General features: G+C 39.3%; 1 protein-coding gene across 1 annotated transcript in view; it reads left to right on the top strand.

The window, feature by feature from the left end:
• The first annotated feature begins 126 nt into the window (after positions 1–126).
• The window catches only part of RYBP (RING1 and YY1 binding protein), a 74,168-nt gene continuing 56,239 nt past the window's right edge, over positions 127–18,055 (top strand). The window contains exons 1-2 of the mRNA XM_082412388.1: positions 127–271; positions 1,031–1,156. Of these exons, the coding sequence (XP_082268514.1) occupies positions 240–271; positions 1,031–1,156 (158 nt within the window). The 5' untranslated portion in view covers positions 127–239. The remainder of the gene's footprint in view (positions 272–1,030; positions 1,157–18,055) is intronic.

The raw sequence follows: 18,055 nt of genomic DNA, 5'->3' as shown, positions 1-18,055 counted from the left end.
ACGCGCGGCGCCCGGCCCCGCCCCTCGTCAGTCACTCGGCGGAGGCGGCGCTGGTGGGGACTAGTCTCGTCCGGAGACTGGCAGCGGCGGCGTCGGCGGCGGCCGGAGCTCGAGCCCCAGCGGCTGAGGGCGGGCGCGGGGGAGGGAGGGGGGCCGGTCCGCGACGACTCCCCGGACGGCGTTTCTCCTCCGAGCAGCGCCGGTTTCGGCTTTGGGGGGGGCGGGGGTACAGCCCATCCATGACCATGGGCGACAAGAAGAGCCCGACCAGGTACCTGCTCCGAGCCGAGGGGGCGGAAGGGGAGGGAGGGCTGGGGGCGGGTGGGGGCCGGCGACGACTAGGCCCCGGAGCCACCCGGGGCGGGGGGAGGCGCTGCTAAGATGGAGATCCGGGGGCGGGGGGAGGCGGCGGCGGCGGGCGGTGGCGGCGGCGGCGGGAGGCGGTGTCGCTCCCGCTCGGGGCCGGCGGCCGTGCGCGCCGCAGCCATGGCGGCTCCTCCTCAGCCGCCCTCCGCCGCCGCCGCCGCCGCCGCCGCCACTCCTCCCAGACAAAGGGAGATTTAACCAGGTGGGGAGGGAGGGAGGACGCGAGCATGGGAGGGGAGAGGGAAGGAGCCGGCCCACTCCCCGCCGCCGGCCTCGGGCTGCCCCTGCGCGCCCCCTCCAGATCCGGCCCGCGGCTCCCCTCCCGGCCCCCCCAGCCCCACGCTCAAGTCCACAAGTCCGCCCGCTTCCTGCGCCCGCCGCGGCCCTTCCCGGGGCGCCGCCGCCGCCTACTGTGCGAGGCAGCACGGCCCGGGCCCGGAGGCTGCATGGTGCCGGTGGGGGCGCCCCGTTCCCTCCCCCAGTTCCTCCTCTCGGCCCCGAAAAGGGTGGGTGGGTGGTCGCCAGGGCGAAGTTTCCAGCGCCGGATTCCTGCGAAATTACGACGGCTCACCAGCGCCTGTGTTTTGCTGTCTCTCCCCCTTTTTCCTGCTCCCTGACTCTTCCCTCCCCTTTCCCCCACTCCTCACTCCTCTCTCCTCTGAAGGCCAAAAAGACAAGCAAAACCTGCTGCAGACGAAGGCTTTTGGGATTGTAGCGTCTGCACCTTCAGAAACAGCGCCGAAGCCTTTAAATGCAGCATCTGCGATGTGAGGAAAGGCACCTCCACCAGGTACTTGAAGCTCTGTGTTACCTTTTGTTATAGGACTTTTTTTTTTTTTTTAAGGTGGGGGGAGAGGGTTGTGAGCTCTACTTTCTGCCTTCTTTCCAACTTGTTGATTACGGCATTTTCTGTACGTGCGGGGTGGGGTGGGGGGGATGATGTCGGTTTGGGTTGTGTATATTTCATGTTGGGTGCAAAGCCTCATGTTCACTGATTTATGGGAGGGAATTTTTCCAGGTTTCGTCTTGTTTCAAACAGACGCTGGGTTTATTTGACACTTGTATCCATTGGCTTATTGGTATTGGCTCCAAAAGAGAGGAAGCTTTGCTATGGATTGTAGGACATTGGACCTTTTATTTTTGCCATGTGCAGAATGTTTTTAATTTGCCTGTCCTGAATTATTCTTCTCTTCCCTGAGAAATTTGGTGGTGGTTGTACAGTAACGCGGTGGTTGTGCTTTTCCTGTCTTGAACTGCAAATGTCTTTTTTGTTTTCCTTGCACTTGAAGATAAATGCTGGGGTTTGATAAAGTGCATTTTTTGGAATACTGAACTGTCAGTGTGTGTGTGTGTGTGTGTGTTTCTGATTAGCTTATGAGGAATGGTGATGGAGGACGATTTTTGCAAAATGTAGAATGAATAGTGTGATTATACTGAAGTTTGTGTTTAAAGCTTTATTAAAATGAAAAGAATGTTGAAGGAATTCCTCATTTTAGTGAAGGTGGTTAACTGTGTGGTATCAAAACGAGTTGAACTACTCCAGATTTAACATTTAGATATACTTGAATGAAATGTAGAAGCTGATTTTTTGTAGTCTTCTGTCATCTTTTAACTTGTAACTGGAATTTGTTTCAGTGATTAGAGTTTGAAGTTAAAAACTATTCTTTGTGTCATTTAATGGGCAGACATTGGGGGGGGCTGTGTGTGTTCGTGTGTGTGTTAGTGTGTGTGTGAGAGAGAGAGAGAGAAAGCAAGACAGAATGAGTGAGTTCCTTGGGGATCTTTAAAGTTGATTGCCAAAAGTCTCATTTCATCAGGTACTTGTTTCTGAATTGGTGGCATTCCAACATGACCGTGTAGTAACACTGCACAGTTCTAACTGGTTATTGTTCTTTGATTAAATGAATGTGTCCTGTTAGGGTTTCATTGCTCTATTTATACCTGGGAATAAATAGGGTATTGGGCAACTTTATCCAATTACTGGTGGAACAGTTCTGTGAATTCCACTAACTCTAAATACTGAGACTTTTGAATAAAAATATTCCAGAACTAAAAATATTTCCCCATAGGTACTTCCCCCCCCATGGGTACTTTTTAAAGTAAATTCATATCAATATTTTGTATTATCATAGAGCAGATTTAGTTAAAATAAGCAACACTCATTGGGAGCTTAGTAGATTTTGTTTTACTATCTAAAACAAGGAATTCCATCAAATGGCATGAAAGTTTAGAAATGTATTTGTTATTTAAAGCAATAGTGATTGTATTTTATTTGAGTAATGTTTTTTTATATGTAGAATCCCTCAGAGGCCAAACCTCTTTATTGTGGTTTTGCTTTGAGTGTTACCGTAGATGATGTTAAAGTAAATGACTAGGAAACTCCTAAGAACTTGAGAACTTTACTGGTGAAGAGAAACTTAAAGCAGATTCAAAAGTTTACATCCAGTGTATTGCTGGGAACAATTATCTCATAATAAAGTGCATTTCAGTTTCTACACATATAAAAAAATTCTGACTCATCAGCTCTTTGGAAGCACGTGGAAGGTTTTGATTTTAAAAACAATATAGATGTTGAAAATTTTTTCAGAGTCACAGATGACAACATTGGAATTGTTTTTTTAACAAATATATTAAATTACTAATAATGAAAATGTTTCAGGAACAGGATACTCACCTACTATCTTTAAAAGTCTGTGACTTTTTTAGGTCTGTGGTTGTGTAGGATTTGAAGACAGATTTTAGAGATCTGAGGATTTAAATTCTTACCAACTCATGATACTTTTACATAACTTAATTTCATCTTGGTTATTGTCAATATTTTTGTGTGTTAGATCTGGAAGTCTTTATAAAAGATTTTGTTCTAGAAGTCATTGATCAAAAGGCAAATAACATTTGGCTTTCTTATGCTGTGAATGGGTTTCATGTGGAAGGGTGAATTTCACAGGTTTTCCTCCTGTGTTGTCCAGTGTATTAACTGTTGGTTAATTTTTCTGTGACACTAGTTACTACTGCTTTGTTTTTTTCCTGGGCCTTTTTTGTGTGTGTGTAATTTTCTTGATACAACAAAGATTTGACGTTTGTTGCCTTGTATAGTTTTAATCAGACTTGGTATTGATGGCAGTAGAAAACTTGTTGGGTTTTGGATGCTGGGTAATAGGCAAAAATTAGTGATTTTTAGTAATAAAAGGACTTCTAACCTGTTGACTGGCATAGAAATTGGGTGTTATTGCTCTGAGCTGATGTTTTGTATTATAACAGCCTCGCTGGTTGGGTAGCCAGTGGTAATTCTGGAGTTTGTTCATCATTCTTGTCACTGTCGTTGCCATCATCTGTCTACCAATCAAGCAAGGAAGTCAGCTTTGAATTAGTGATAGTCCACTAGGACGTAGAGCTGTATTTACTCTTTGAGAATAGAATTGATATCCTCAGTTTCATTAGGAAAATATTGCCACTCATCCAAAAAACATTTATTAAATTACTAGGGTGTGAAAGAGTCTGCTCAAGACATTGGGGACGGGAGGCGGGTGTTGAAAGGTTGGTAAGACATGTATAGGAATGGCCGTAATCCAAGTTATAAAGGCTCTAAGAGAGGTATAAATAACGTGCTACGAGGAGGTCTGAGCAGTCTGGCTTGGGCATCAATTAGAAGAATTCCCCCTCCCCTCAATTCTTCTGGATAAGAAGAATTGATTTCTACAGAATTAGCCGCCATCTTTCACTATTATTGCCATGTGTACCAGATAAATTTAATTCTGTGGGTGGAGTCATGAAAGTGATTCAGAAGGTCTTTTCTTCTTTTTGTAGCAGCTTAGAGCAGAGGGTCAGAAGTTCGAAAGGAACGTGTTAAGGGAAGAAGGAGACAACACTTAATAGGCTACTTGGAGGTTCAGGGGGCAGTGGAGAGCTTTATTTTGGATGTATTACCAATTTTGTTTTGGGTCTGTTTAGTTCTTAAATACACTCCTTTTTCCACTTATACTGTTCCACTCTCTACCCTGCTGTTTTTTTTTAATAGCTTTATCCAGACATAATTTATATACCATACGATGCACCAACTGAATAAGTGTACAATTCAGTGATTTTTGGTAATTTTAAAAAGTTGTACAGCCATCACCACAAACCAGTTTTAGTACATTTCTATCACATTGAATGGCTTCCTCATGCCTCTTCTGTGATACACTTTTACTAAGTCTTTAACACTAGAGCGTGGAGGAGGCACCTGCAGCTGAGAAGTTCGCCTCCCCACCGTGCTGATGTACTCTGAGCCTTTCAAGGTAGTAAATAAAGGAGTGTCTGTGGAAGGTGGTGGTGAGTGGGAAAGAAACACTACCCCTTCCCTAGGTAATAGCCAAAGTCGTATTTCCCAGCCCACTTTGCCTGTCTCATGAAAGAGGATATCAGCTTTTAAAAGGAAGAAAACCAGCAAAACCACAAACTCACAAATTTACCTAACCGTTGTTCTGCTAAGTTGAAGTTTTTGAGTATTGGGCAGAGTTAACTTCCTAGACATGGTGATAAATGAAATATATTTTACTTTTGGTTTTGTTATTTCTCTGAATGCAATGATTTCTATTGTAAAATTAAAATTACTAAAATATTGCTGCAATTCTTCTTGATTAGTGGTTCTTTGATAATAGTGCTGCACTGAATACTATTCCCCTGAAAAATGTACTGTATTTAGAGTTTTTACAGACAAGTAAAAGTGAGGAATTTGCTTTAGATGTGTAATAAGGTTGTGTGGCTTAAAAAAAAACCCAAAACTCTGGTACTAAGGATATTGAATGGGAAGTTGGTAGTACTCAGTTGTTTGTGTGTAAAATATTTTCCTTGTCCAGGAACTCCCTGATTCTTTGCAGTTGTAACTTTGGACTTTTTCTCCTCTTAAATTCAGATACCCTGACAGTTGAAAGTCTCTTGACTAGTCATGAAGTACTTTAGAAGTTTTAGGGGAAAACACACATATTTAGTGAAACGTGACAGTTTTGATCTTTGCTGGAAGCTTCAGAAGAGCATCATCCTGTGGTACTTTTCGGATAGGAAGCCTCCCAGAAAGCAGAGGGGTGCCTGGCCTAGAGAGGAGCCAGGCCCTTCCCCGCAGTTCTGGGTCATTCGCCACAGTGGTTCTGCTCCGTAGGCCACATTGGCTTTATTGTAGTGTTTGTCTTTTGTAAAATTTCTCCATAAAATACATAGAAAAATTACCGGTCCTCCAAATCATCAAACCTTGTCAAACCTTTTGGCCTCGAAGCTGATGCAAAAGCAGGTACAGGTTTAGAGATCACTCTTACCCAGAAACGGAGGATAATTTATTTTGTGTTTGCTATTACACTGGACTTAACTGATTTATTAGTACTGACTTGATCTTATGTATACTTGGTGACCTTAAAGTAAATTACCTGGGTAGTTGACAAGTTTTCATTGAGCACACAGACATCTGGGCTTTGGGTGTACAGTGGTGTACAGACAGATGAGATCTTTGTTCCTGTGGAGCTTAAAGTACTATGGCGAGGACAAGAAAATAAACAAGTGAACAGAAGAATAAGATCATTTCAGCTAGAGACCAGTGCTCCGAAGAAATTAGAGCAGAATAGGGAACTACAGAGTGGTGAGAACTGGGCAGAGCGACTGCTTTGTAGACAGTGTCGAGATACACATTTGCCTTTTTAGGAAACACTAAAGCTGCTTTCTTTTGGAGCAAGGGGATAGTTATTTCTGGAGGTTTACCTGTGCCAGTTAGCTCATTTGGTGGGGGACAGTTTAGAGTTCGAGCCTTTCTGCATAGGCTACTGAACTTTTAGCTACACATTGTAGACTAAAGTCTGGCCAGCTAACGTGCCAGTATATCCTGTTGCAGTTGACACTTGAACAACTGGAAGGTGAGGGGTGCTGATACCTACCCCCCTGTGCATAGTTGAAAATCCACATAACACTTGTCCTTTGGTATCTGAGGGGCATTCGTTCCAGGACCTGCCACGGATTTCCCCGGCTGCTCAAGTCCCATAGTTGGTCTCCATATCTGCAGGTCTGCATCTGTGGATTCAACCAACCACGGACTGTATAGTACTGTAGTATGTGTTTATTGAAAAAAATTAGTGTATACGTGGACCTGCGCAGTTCAAACCCATGTTGTTCAAGGGTCAGCTGTTACTAGGATGGGAGGTTTTGAATGGATTCAGTATGTATTATTTTTTCATGCATCATGTATTTATTGTGTGCTTCCGTAGATGCTGAAGAAATTCCAAGTGGCTGTGGTTTACGAAAATAGTTATCAGCACTAATTCGGTTCCTTAGTACTTTAGGGAATAGTGGGTCTCCAAAAGTCTCCTTTACAACTTGAAGTAAAACATTCTACAATCATTGTGGTTCTCATTTGCCCTCTTGTCCCATTGCCAGGGCCTTTTCTCTTTGTGACATCTTCCTTTATACTTCCTATCACTATCTCTCCTCCTGTTTTTTCTTTTTTTTTCTTTTTGCCTGTTGATTTTTAAGTAAACTTTTTGAACTGTAGCATGCTTACAGAGAAGTGCACAAATCATAATTGTAAGGCTTGATGAACTTTCACAAAGTGAGCATACCTGTGTAACCAGTACCCAGATTAAGAAACAGAACATTACCAGGATCCCAGAAGCCCCTTGTTCACTCTGCAGTCACTTTCCCCTACCCAACCCCTATCCTAACTTCTGACACTGGAGATGAGTTCTGCTTGGTTTTGAACTTTATTTAAGTGGAGTCATACAGTATGTGCACTTCTGGGTCTGGCTTTTTTCACTCATTCTTATGTTTGTGAATATCCATGTTGTGTGTGGTTCTTGTGTAGTCAGTCACTGCTGTTTTATCCTAAGAATATCTTAGAGCTCAACTCTACATACAGACCCCTAACACATTGGAGAGATGGGATCTCTCTGCACCTTCTGTTCATTACCTGCACAGTTGAACACAGCCATCTCCTCCCAGCAGCAGCATGAAATCCACACATCATTAGGTGAAAGGAATAAAACCTGGTGTGTGGAACTTTCTGGAGTATGCAAATGGAGTAAACTTCTGGCTCTCATGAGTAATATTGTTCATCAGTCATTTATATTTCAAGGCACTGGTTGAATAAACAAGGAACCTAACAAGCTTGTTGAAAAGATAAGACCATAAAAAGATAGCCAGTGGTGTGAATGCAGTGGTAGGCATGGAGTGAATGGGTACCTGGTAGAGACCCTAAGTGCTTTTTAGAGGAGGTAGAGACAGTATATGGGGTATGTTGCGGAAGGCCTCACTGAATCTGAGGTTTGAACTAGGCCTTTTTCGTTCTTGGATGTAGGGTATGTTGTACAGGTTGATACAAGTTAGTTAGTTCTTTGCCTCCTACCTCCTTTTTAACTGTTCGCTCTCCTTAGATGTCACCCATACCTTTCCACTTCTGTTCACAGGCTGCTAATTCCCAGATACTATTTATTAACCACCTGTCACCACCCCCATGTACACATACACGTGACAGACAGATCCGACTGGTTCTTGGGCCTCTCCATTTGGACAGCTTAAATTATCTCCTGGTTCTCATTGCTTTTAGGGTAAAGTCCAAATCCTGAGCATCGCAAGGGGCTCCTGGTTTGGTCCTCTACTGTTTCTTTAGAATTTCTGGAAGCAGCCTGCCACCACCCCATCTGCCCTCCACACATAGCATGTGTGTGTTTCATACCGAACTGCTTGGTGTTTTCCTAGCATGGACCGTGATGTCTCATTTCCATACTTTCACACATTCTTTTCCTCTGGATTTGTTCTAAAATGCCCCTCCTTCCTTGTAGCCTGGCTGACTCTTACTTGTCTTTCTACGTGTCTCTGGAAGCCTTTTCCAGCGCCCTACAATCATGTATACCTCTTCATAACCTTTGAACTGTATTTTTGTTTGATCACCTTTGTTATGTTTTCACCTTCTTTTTGAGGGCACGATCTTTCTTTTCGTATCTTTTCCTGTGTCTGTTGCAGTGCCAGGCACTTGGTAGGGGTTCACTCAATGTATGTAGAATAGATGAAGAGTGGAAGTTTGGAGTCGCCTTTAAAACTGTTGCAGTTAAGAGTTCTGATACATACTCTTGCACTTTGGGGCTTGTGTCTTGTCTGTAAAGTTATTGGATTACGGGAAATTTGTCTTTATAAAGTATGTCCTTAAGAAGTAGTGTTCTCATTTTTCTGATTTTGTTTTCTAAACATGTTCTAGAAATTAAACACAGACTTTACAACCTTGGAGACCTTGGGCCATGCATTTAAAGTACTTCCTGGAGTGGTTTTGGGCTTCAGAGCTTTAGCACACTTAACTAAATAACAATAACTGTGATGATTCTTTTTCCTTTTTTGTTGCCCATTTAGTGATTTAAGCTGCCGAAAGTCATGTCGAAAAGTGTGCTAATAAAGCAGAGGATCAGTCACGTTGTGGAAAACCAGTTTTGAGGTGTGATAAGGAACTAGGTGGGTGCGCTTGTAAGCTGGCACCTAAAGGGAGTTTAAAAATGGCTACGGAACATTTTGGGTGTTCTTGGAAATGTTTTGCTACGCTGTTCATTGTGTTAAGTTCTGTTGTGTTAACATACCCATAACTTGATAGTTGTACCTTGTACGTGGTATACATTACTGTTATTTGGATTAATTACTGCTGTTAAATCTTGACTCATTAATTTATGTGGCTATTTTTTCACTTCTTTGCAGTGATTGACACAGACTGTGGTGCCAAAGATGAATTCTCCGTAAAGGCATTGCAGATAAACTCCCGTGTTACTCAGAAATCATAAATACAGGTTTTTCTTGACTTTAAATGGGGTTGCGTCAAGATAACCTGTAATAAGTTGTCATAAGTTGAAAATACCATAAGTCAAAAATGCATTTAATACGTACACCTAACTTGCCAAACATCACAGCTTAGCCTAGCCTACCTTAAGCGTGCTGAGAACATTTACAGTACCCTATATTTGGGCAAAATCACCTAACACAAAGCTTTTTTTTTTTTTAATTTTTTAAATTTATTTTTGGCTGCATTGGGTCTTTGTTGCTGCGCTCAGGCTTTCTCTAGTTGTGGCGCACGGGCTTCTCATTGTGCTGGCCTCCACCGCTGCAGAGCGCAGGCCCCAGGCACACGGGCTTCAGTAGTTGTGGCTCGTGGGCACTAGAGCGCAGGCTCAGTAGTTGTGGCACACGGGCTTAGTTGCTCCACGGCATGTGGGATCTTCCCGGACCAGGGCTCGAAGCCATGTCACCTGCATTGGCAGGCGGACTCTTAACCACTGCGCCACCAGGGAAGCCCACAAAGCCTATTTTTAACAAAGTGCTGAATATTTCATATAATGTATTAATACTGTACTGAAAGTGAAAAACAGATTGGTTGTCTGGGTACAGAATGGTTGTAAGTACATCGGTTGTTTGCCCTGCTGATCACGTCGCTGACTGGGAGCTGTGGCCCCCGCCTCTGCCCAGCATCACCAGAGAGTACCGTACCACAGATCTCTAGCCCAGGGAAAGATCAAAATTCAAAATTTGAAGTGCGGTTTCTACTGACTGTGTACCACTTTTGCCCCATTGTAAAGTTGAAAAAGCCATCATAAGTCAGGGACCATCTGTAGTTGAAATCACAAGGTAAACAGATGAAATTTTTATTTTTAAGTATGATTAGATCTTTATTCCTCCTCTCCTTTCCTCTCTTTGTCAATTTAGAAAATCTATTTAAATTATCATTTGACTGGGAAAAGAAACTAGGAGGGGGGGATGTAAAAGAAACATCTTAAAACTTGTTCAAAACATTTTCTCTGTAATTCCAGATCGTAAGCAATACAATTGAAGAGGAAACTTTTTGATAGCCTTTGGGAGGGACAAGAAATTAAGGGTGATATAGGATGTCAGTTTCATCAGCTTATTGGGTCTTAAAACACAAAAGTGCATGGTGGTTTCTCAGAGGGAGAAAACAAACCTGGTGACTGTTTTCTAACAACAGATCAGATTTCATGTGTAGGCTATGAGGTTTTGATTAAGTAGGTCTGGGCTATCCTGAGAATTTGCGTTTCTTACAAGTTCAAGTGATGTTGATGCTGCTGGTGTGGGGAGCACACTTTGAAGACTGGTTTAGATGACCTTAAATTCTCCTTTAAAGAGAAGCCAGCCACGCTTCCTCATGAAGCTGAAGATCGTTTTTGATGTCTGTTTGGGAAAAATTATGTCTTGGTATTTTGAAGTGAGCTTAAGAGAAGTAAGTGATCAACGTTCTAGGAACCAAGTTTTTAATCCAGAGATGGCATTAGAGGTGATTCCTTAATTAATAAATACGTTGTGTGAAGTATAGGAATTGATAAATTGGGGGACCATATCAACTAAACTAGTTTAATTTTTACATCCTAAAATCAGCAGTTATCTTGCATTACTAACACTTGGCTTGAATTTCAGACGTTTATTTTAAAAACCTATATTTTTGCAACATAAGTTAGAGAGACAGAACCAGGTCTTAAAATTAGTGAACCAACATTCCAGTAAAATGTTGGCAAAGAACATGAACAGGTAATTTATGAAAGAACTGCAAATTAAGTTAAGAAGTGTGGGAAATGTATACAACCTTCCCATTATTCGAATAAATACAAAACAAGGTAACATTTTTTGCAAGTAAAAAATTAAAGATTAAAAAAAAGTTTTTAGTGAGGCTAGGGAGTGGGCATTTTCACAGACCCTTGGGTGGGTGGTGTGTAAGTTGATTTAAATTTTCCAAAGGCCATCACGGCAGTTGGTAGCAAATGCCTTTAAAATATTTGTATCCTGTTCCCCAACAATTTAATTTACAGGAATTTGTGTGATCTGCATGTGAAAATTCTGTGTATGTATATTAATAGCATCGTTATTTTAACAAAAGATGAAATTACCTACATAGGAATCAACAAGGAATTGTTAGAAACTATCGAATAGCCATAAATATTTTGCACCTCTTAAAAATGGTTTGAGATCTCTATCAAGTGGTGGTGGGAATGTAGAATGGTACAACTACTCTGGAAAATAGTTTGGGCAGTTTTTTATAAAACTTACCATATGACCTAGGAATTTCACTCCTGGGGATTTATTCCAGGTAAATGAAAACTGATATTCACACAAAATCTGTTCACAAGTATCCATGGCAGCTTTACTTGCAATAAATAGCCTGAAACTGGAAACAAAAATGTCCTTCAGTATGTGAATGGTACATCCATACCATGGACTGCTACTTAGCAATTAAAAAGGAAGAAACTATCAACGCATACAACTGGCATGGATCTCAAAGGGCCCTTATGCTGAGGGAAAAAAGTCAATCTCTAAAGGTCACCTATTGTAGGATGCCATTAACATTCCTGAAATGACAAAATTACAGAGAGAACAGATTAGTGGCTGTCAGGGGTCGGGGATGGTGGGAAAAGGAGGGAGATGCGTGTGACTGGAAAGGGGTAGCAAGAGGGAGGTCTTTGTGGTGATGGAACAGATCTGAATCTTGATTGTAGTGATGCTTTCATCTATCTACATGTGTGATTAGATGGCATAGAACTGTTTACATACAGTATACCAATGTAAATTTCCTGGTTTTGATACTGTACTATAATCAAGAAGATGCAATTTTGGGGAAATTGGGTAAGGGTTATTTGGAGCCTTGTACTATTTTTGCCACTTCCTGTGAATCTATAATTATTTCCAAATAAAAATTTAAGAACACATTTAGAAATAATACGTAATATAAGAAAATGCTCTTAATATATTAAAAGAAAGCAAGTTACAAAATGATAAACAATATAATCCCACTTGAAATAATATTTCATACCATTTCATCTAATATACATACCTAGAAGTAATGACTGATCAAAATACTAATTCTGCTTGGTGGGATGATGGGGTTTTTTTGTATTTGTGCTTTTCTGTGATTTCTGTAGTGTGGATGAGTTGGTATCAGTTTTGCAGTTGGAAAAACCAGTTTTCATAATAGGAAATTTTAAAAAATCTAATTCTAGAATATTGAAATTTAAATAAGCAAAATCAAATTTTAGATTAAGGGAATTTAAAGTTTTGTCTATATTGGTTACACTAACTTAGTATTAAAACAGCTGTTAATATTGGAACATATCTGTATACTCTAAAATATGTTGTGTTTGTAAATTTAAAATTGTTTTGTGCTCTTGTATAATATCGCTTATATGTGGAATCCAGAAAAATAATACAGATGAACTTATTTGCAAAGCAGAAATAGAGACAGTGATGTAGAGAACAAATGTATGGATACCAAGGGGGAAATGGGGGTGGGATGAATTGGGAGATTGGGATTGACATATATACACTACTATGTATAAAATAGATAACTAATTAGGACCTACTGTATAGCACAGGGATCTCTACTCAGTGCTCTGTGGTGACCTAAATGGGAAAGAAATCCAAAAAAGGGGGGGATATATGTGTATATATATATAGCTCATTAACTTTGCTGTACAGCAGGAACTAACAAAACATTGTAAAGCAACTATACTCCAATACATAATAATGAAAAAAATATTAAAACATTTAAGGAAAAAAAATGTTTTGTGCTCTTTGATTTACAAAATCCTGTATAATATTCTAAATCAGTGTTGCCCAGGAGAAGTATATGCATTATAAGCCACATGTAATTTTAAACTTTCTACTAGCGACAGTAAGAAAGTAAAAAGCAGGTGAAGTTATTTTTAGAATATATTTTATTTAATCCATTATATCCAAATCACTGTCATTTCAACCTGTAATCAATATTAAATTGCAGTGAGATATTTTACATTCTTTTTTCATATTAGGTGTTCAAAATACGGCGTGCATTTCACAGTTAACAGCATGAGTCAATTCAGACTAGCCACGCTGCAAATGCTCAATAGCCACAGGTGCCTCATGGCTCCCATATTGGAGAGTAGTAGCAGTAGTAGTGGAAAGTCAGGGCTCTGGTTGTCAAACCTAAGTTTGAGTAACACCAGCTCTGTCATTTGCTAACCTTGTAACCTTGGATATGTTACTTTAACTTGTGCTTTAGTTTTTCAGTTTTGGATAATAACTTCTCTGTAGGAGTATTCTAAGGATTAAATGAGTGAATGTATATAGCATAGCTGGCACAGGACCTGGCACAGAATACATACTGTAAACAATATATAACTGATGGTAATGTTATTATTCCAATAGATTGTGTATTGATTGAACGATTAATCATTCTAAAGGCACAACTGATTTCTTAATAATATTACTAGTGAATAAATATGTAAGGAGTATATGAGATAACCTTTGTTTTCCAGAGTTAAAGTTTTGGGGCCTAACTTTAAAGTTATGACTGAATGAATGGACAAATATTTGAGCACTTATGTGCAAAATATTGCATGAGGCACTTGAACATTTAGACTGTAAGTCATAAGATGATATCCTCAAATACAGTGTATTTGCATAGTACTTTACATTTTGCATACCAGTTTTTTGTCTTGTTTTCCCAGTGCAGTACTCAGAGCAATCCTGAGAGGTAGTTGTTATTCTAGCTTTCACAGTTGAAGAAGCTGAGGCTCAGAAAAGTGAAGTAACTTATTTGATTTCCTACCCAGTTAGTAGAATAGAAGAAATAGAAAAATGACTATAATTAAATGGACAAATTAATATGGTACGAAAGTGTTTGAACTGTATTCTTTTGATTCAGAATTGTTCCGTCATTATTATTAGCCTAATCAGGTCACCTGTGATGTAAAAAGTTAATACAAGCCTGCGTAGATTAGATTGCTTGTTGTGATGTTTCCCTTTATAAAGTTGAGTGTTTATCATTCTGTTTCTTGGTTAAATATACTCATAAAAATGGGCTAAGAATATGCTATATATGCTGACTGCCTTAAAAACATTATTTGAAGTGCTATTCGTCTGAAGTGCTGTTCATTGCTTGACTTACTCAGAAAATTAAAGAATTCTTTGAAAGAACATTGCATGCCACCATTAAAAGTCAGTGGTGAGAGGCAGTTTGTGAATGATTGACTCTCCCAGTGCGGTGGTGCAGTGGAAGGCAGTCATCTCCTGGGCAGAGTCAGGTGCAGCATATATCATCAGGTATTCATTCTTTGTGTTCTAATATGTAGATTCTTCTTTCAGTGTATGCATTGCTGACCTTTTTTCTGGTTTCTTCTTCAATTAAGAAAATTGAGGAAGTCACAGGACATCCAATTTGTTGCTGGGTACCCTGGGACAGAATGTGTGACAGTAAACTATCAAGTCATCTTGACACAAGTACTTTTGGTGTGCATCCTTGAAGCATGTTTATAAGAAGGGAAGTTATGTTTTGGTGCTCAGGACCGAGTGATGACAGGGGGAGGTAGGTGGAATGTTCTTTGCCCCTTGGTTTTCCCTCTGCCTTTTCGGATAGTTTTACTTTGGCTCAGCACGATTTGCCTGACAGTGTCTGTCTTCCTGTCTGTGTAGCCTTTACCCTTATATAGTTCAGGGCTGTAAATCTTACACGAAGAACCCGTCAGAACTCCTACGAAAGACTCATCATTTCTGATCTTGGTGATTCTTACAACATGAAATTCTGCTTTGGTATTTTTTTTTTCTTTGTTGAAGAGTTGTGAGGTTTGTGGAATGTAGCCATCCTGATTGACTTTGGGGATGAAGTTTGATGTTATCATGTTTCAAAGATTTCTACTATTTTGGCAGGGGCAATCTTAATGCCTAGGATTTCTTAAAAGTTTCACTATACACAATGTCTGCTACTACAATTATATATATATTTTAAATAATATATTGTAAAATATATATGTACAGATTTGTGTGCTAGGTTGGAATGTAAAACTGTGGGTTGCAGTTCACACTTGAAATTCCCTGAAATTCACAGAATGAGATGATGTCTCTGTTTCCTCCAGTTTTGAAATACTGTGATTTATGTCAATTTTGTTAGCTTTTAATATAATGACTCCTCTGAGTATCATGATGCCAAATAACTTGTCTTAAAATATATAGAAAATAATGTATTTGTAATGTCTTACCCTCCACCCCCAAGATACATCAGTAGATACACATTTCAAAATCTCGAATAGGAAAACTTTATTTGTTAAAGCTTTTTGGCATTGTCAACTTTATGTGTAACTAAATAGTTTCCTATTTAAGTTATAGTTAATCTTTTTATTTTTAAATTCTTCATTTATGGGTTAATAAATCCTTGTCCCTGATTTTCCCAAATAAATTAAGCTCATTGCAGACTGACCAAAACACTAGATTCATTTCATCTCCTATTAAGGATCTTTAAGATAAGGGCTTTGCGACAGAACACCTGGTGTGGAAGATGAATGGTTTTTTTTTTTTTAAGTACAGACAGGTGTACTGCAGCCCTAGGGGTATGCTTACTTGGTCTTTATTATATCGTTTAATTAAAAGAAAGACTGTAGAATGGATGAACAACAAGGTCCTACTGTATAGCACAGGGAACTATATTCTTACCTCTTACTGTTACCTAGGAAATGCCACCTTCTTCTGCTTCTAGACATAGCTCATGTCAGCTCTTTTGGGAACTCCTTCTTCATTCTTTTTTTCTGTGATCATTGAAGCACTTTGTATGCATCTCTAGCATAACATAGCATCATTTTTGTACCAAAACTTCTTGTTTGCGTTTGTTGCCCCAAGTTTACATTTGAAGCCCTCATGGGCAGGCACAGTGACATACTGTTATGTCTTCAGAGGCAGGGTCTTCTGTGCTGCTGCTGTTGTATTCTTCATGGTACCCTTTAGAGTGTAATCCATTCTCCTAATCTCTTAAAAATCTTGTTTCCTTTTTAAAATAATTGTGCTGTATATTGGTTAACCCTCTCTGCAAATGGGTATGTCCATTTAAAAAAAGAACACCTTGGTAAATGACTTGGAAATACTGCTAACCCTAGTTTACGTCCTCTCTTTAGTTTCTAATTTTACATTACTCTTTGCATAGTCTGTTGTTACTGTTCTGTTGTTACTGTTTAGATAGGTCCCTTGATTATCTCCCTTTCAAGTTGATACCTGCTTTTCTGCTCACAGCTGAGACGACAATTGATTGCAAAATAGAATTCTTCTGAAGCAGTATCTTTTAAAAAGGTGATCCTTCTCAGGAGAACTCCTAAAGAATGACCTCCTCTTAAATTCCATTCTGCTTGCTGACTTAAGGTTTTAGAAACAGAGCTATCTTTAAAGGTTTGTAAAACAGTGACTAGAGGGTCTACTAGACTCAAGAGTATGGCTTAAGGAGGAAAAGGTGGATTAAAATTGACAAGATCGTGAAGTCTTTATTTTTCTTAGAAATTTTGCAGCTACATAGGACTCAGAATGATTGTAATTCTCTTAGCAAAAGGATGTTCAAGAGATGGGCTAGAGAATTTTTTGAATTGTTTAGTAATTTAGACATGTTGGAATTTTACCTATTATTTTTCAGGAGTGAAGTCCCAGATCGTTCCCTTTCAGCTGGTACTGTTTTATAAACAAAGCCTCTGAATTGTTAGTATTTTCAGAAATCTTTGATCTAATAATGAATTTCATGTGAGAAGATATTTTCCCTGATTAATTGGGATGTTTTGGTAAAAAAGTGAATTTGTTGCATTTTAAATAAAACTATTAGCTATTAATAAGCACTTAATAACTGGAGTGTGAATTTTAAGAATAAACAAATTATCAGTGAAAATAGAGACTAAGGTTTCTAAATAGATGTTAATGTAGAAACTTCTGTAAAGTCAATACCTAGTTTTAAAGAATATTTACAAGCAGGAAATGTCTTTACAAAATTGAATAAATGTAGTACACAGCAACCAGGCTGATCAGTAGATTGGGAACCTTTTGCTAAACTTAGTATTAGAGTTAATCCTAATACTTAATCAATTTATGCTAACTTGACGAGTCATTGTGATCCTCTTGTGGTTTTGAGAGGTGTATTTTCAGAATTAATTTTGTTCGTAACATGCTCACAGAAAAGTGGTATAAGGATATCGCTTTGTGTTTCTCAGTGACCAATAGAATCTTTAAAGTGTCCTTTTTAGTTTTGTTTTCCTGTCACTGGAAGTTTGTTTTATTTCCAGTTCAGTGATTTTGTCAAGTAAACAGGTCCTGATTATCTTTTCCTATTCCCCTTTCCTTTATCCAGGCTCTATAGTTTTGTATGAAATACTGCTTTAGAAATTTTTGTAACTCTTGTTCAAATGTCTATAAAGTAAAATTCAAATTTACAATAGTTTTTATTCTCCAGCTTCTTAGTAATAGGCAGTGTGGTCAAGTGGAAAACCTTTCAAAGTCTGACATAATGACATATATATTTTGGATATTTTTGTGTCATTTTAACTTTTCTAACCCTCGTGCTAATGAATGAGAGTTTCGATAGGTCAGAGCTAACTTCTAACTTTGACTTTATGGTGGTGTCTGCTACTGTGAATTTCATTTTAAAACTCTTTTACCTTTATGTAATTGAGTAAACCTATCCGGATTGTAGAAAGTAAGGTATAGTATGTGGTCTTCTTGTGTTCTTTATATTTTCCTTTAAAGAATAGGCTTTTGGACTTACTGATTGTTCTTTAGGGTCAGAATATTTGTGGTGTGCAGGTAAATCAGACTTTTTCTATAGTTCTGTTCTTGAGGATACAGTTTGACGTTCAGTTTAGCAAATATTTGTGGAATACATTTTATTACCTGTGAATGAACACATTTTTAATTCTTTCCATTGGCT

This window comes from Balaenoptera physalus (genome assembly GCF_965194825.1).
Source record: "Balaenoptera physalus genome assembly, chromosome: 11".
NCBI lineage: Eukaryota > Metazoa > Chordata > Mammalia > Artiodactyla > Balaenopteridae > Balaenoptera > Balaenoptera physalus.
The sequence above is the reverse complement of the archived record's forward strand: the minus strand, read 5'-3'. Positions and strand labels throughout refer to the sequence as shown.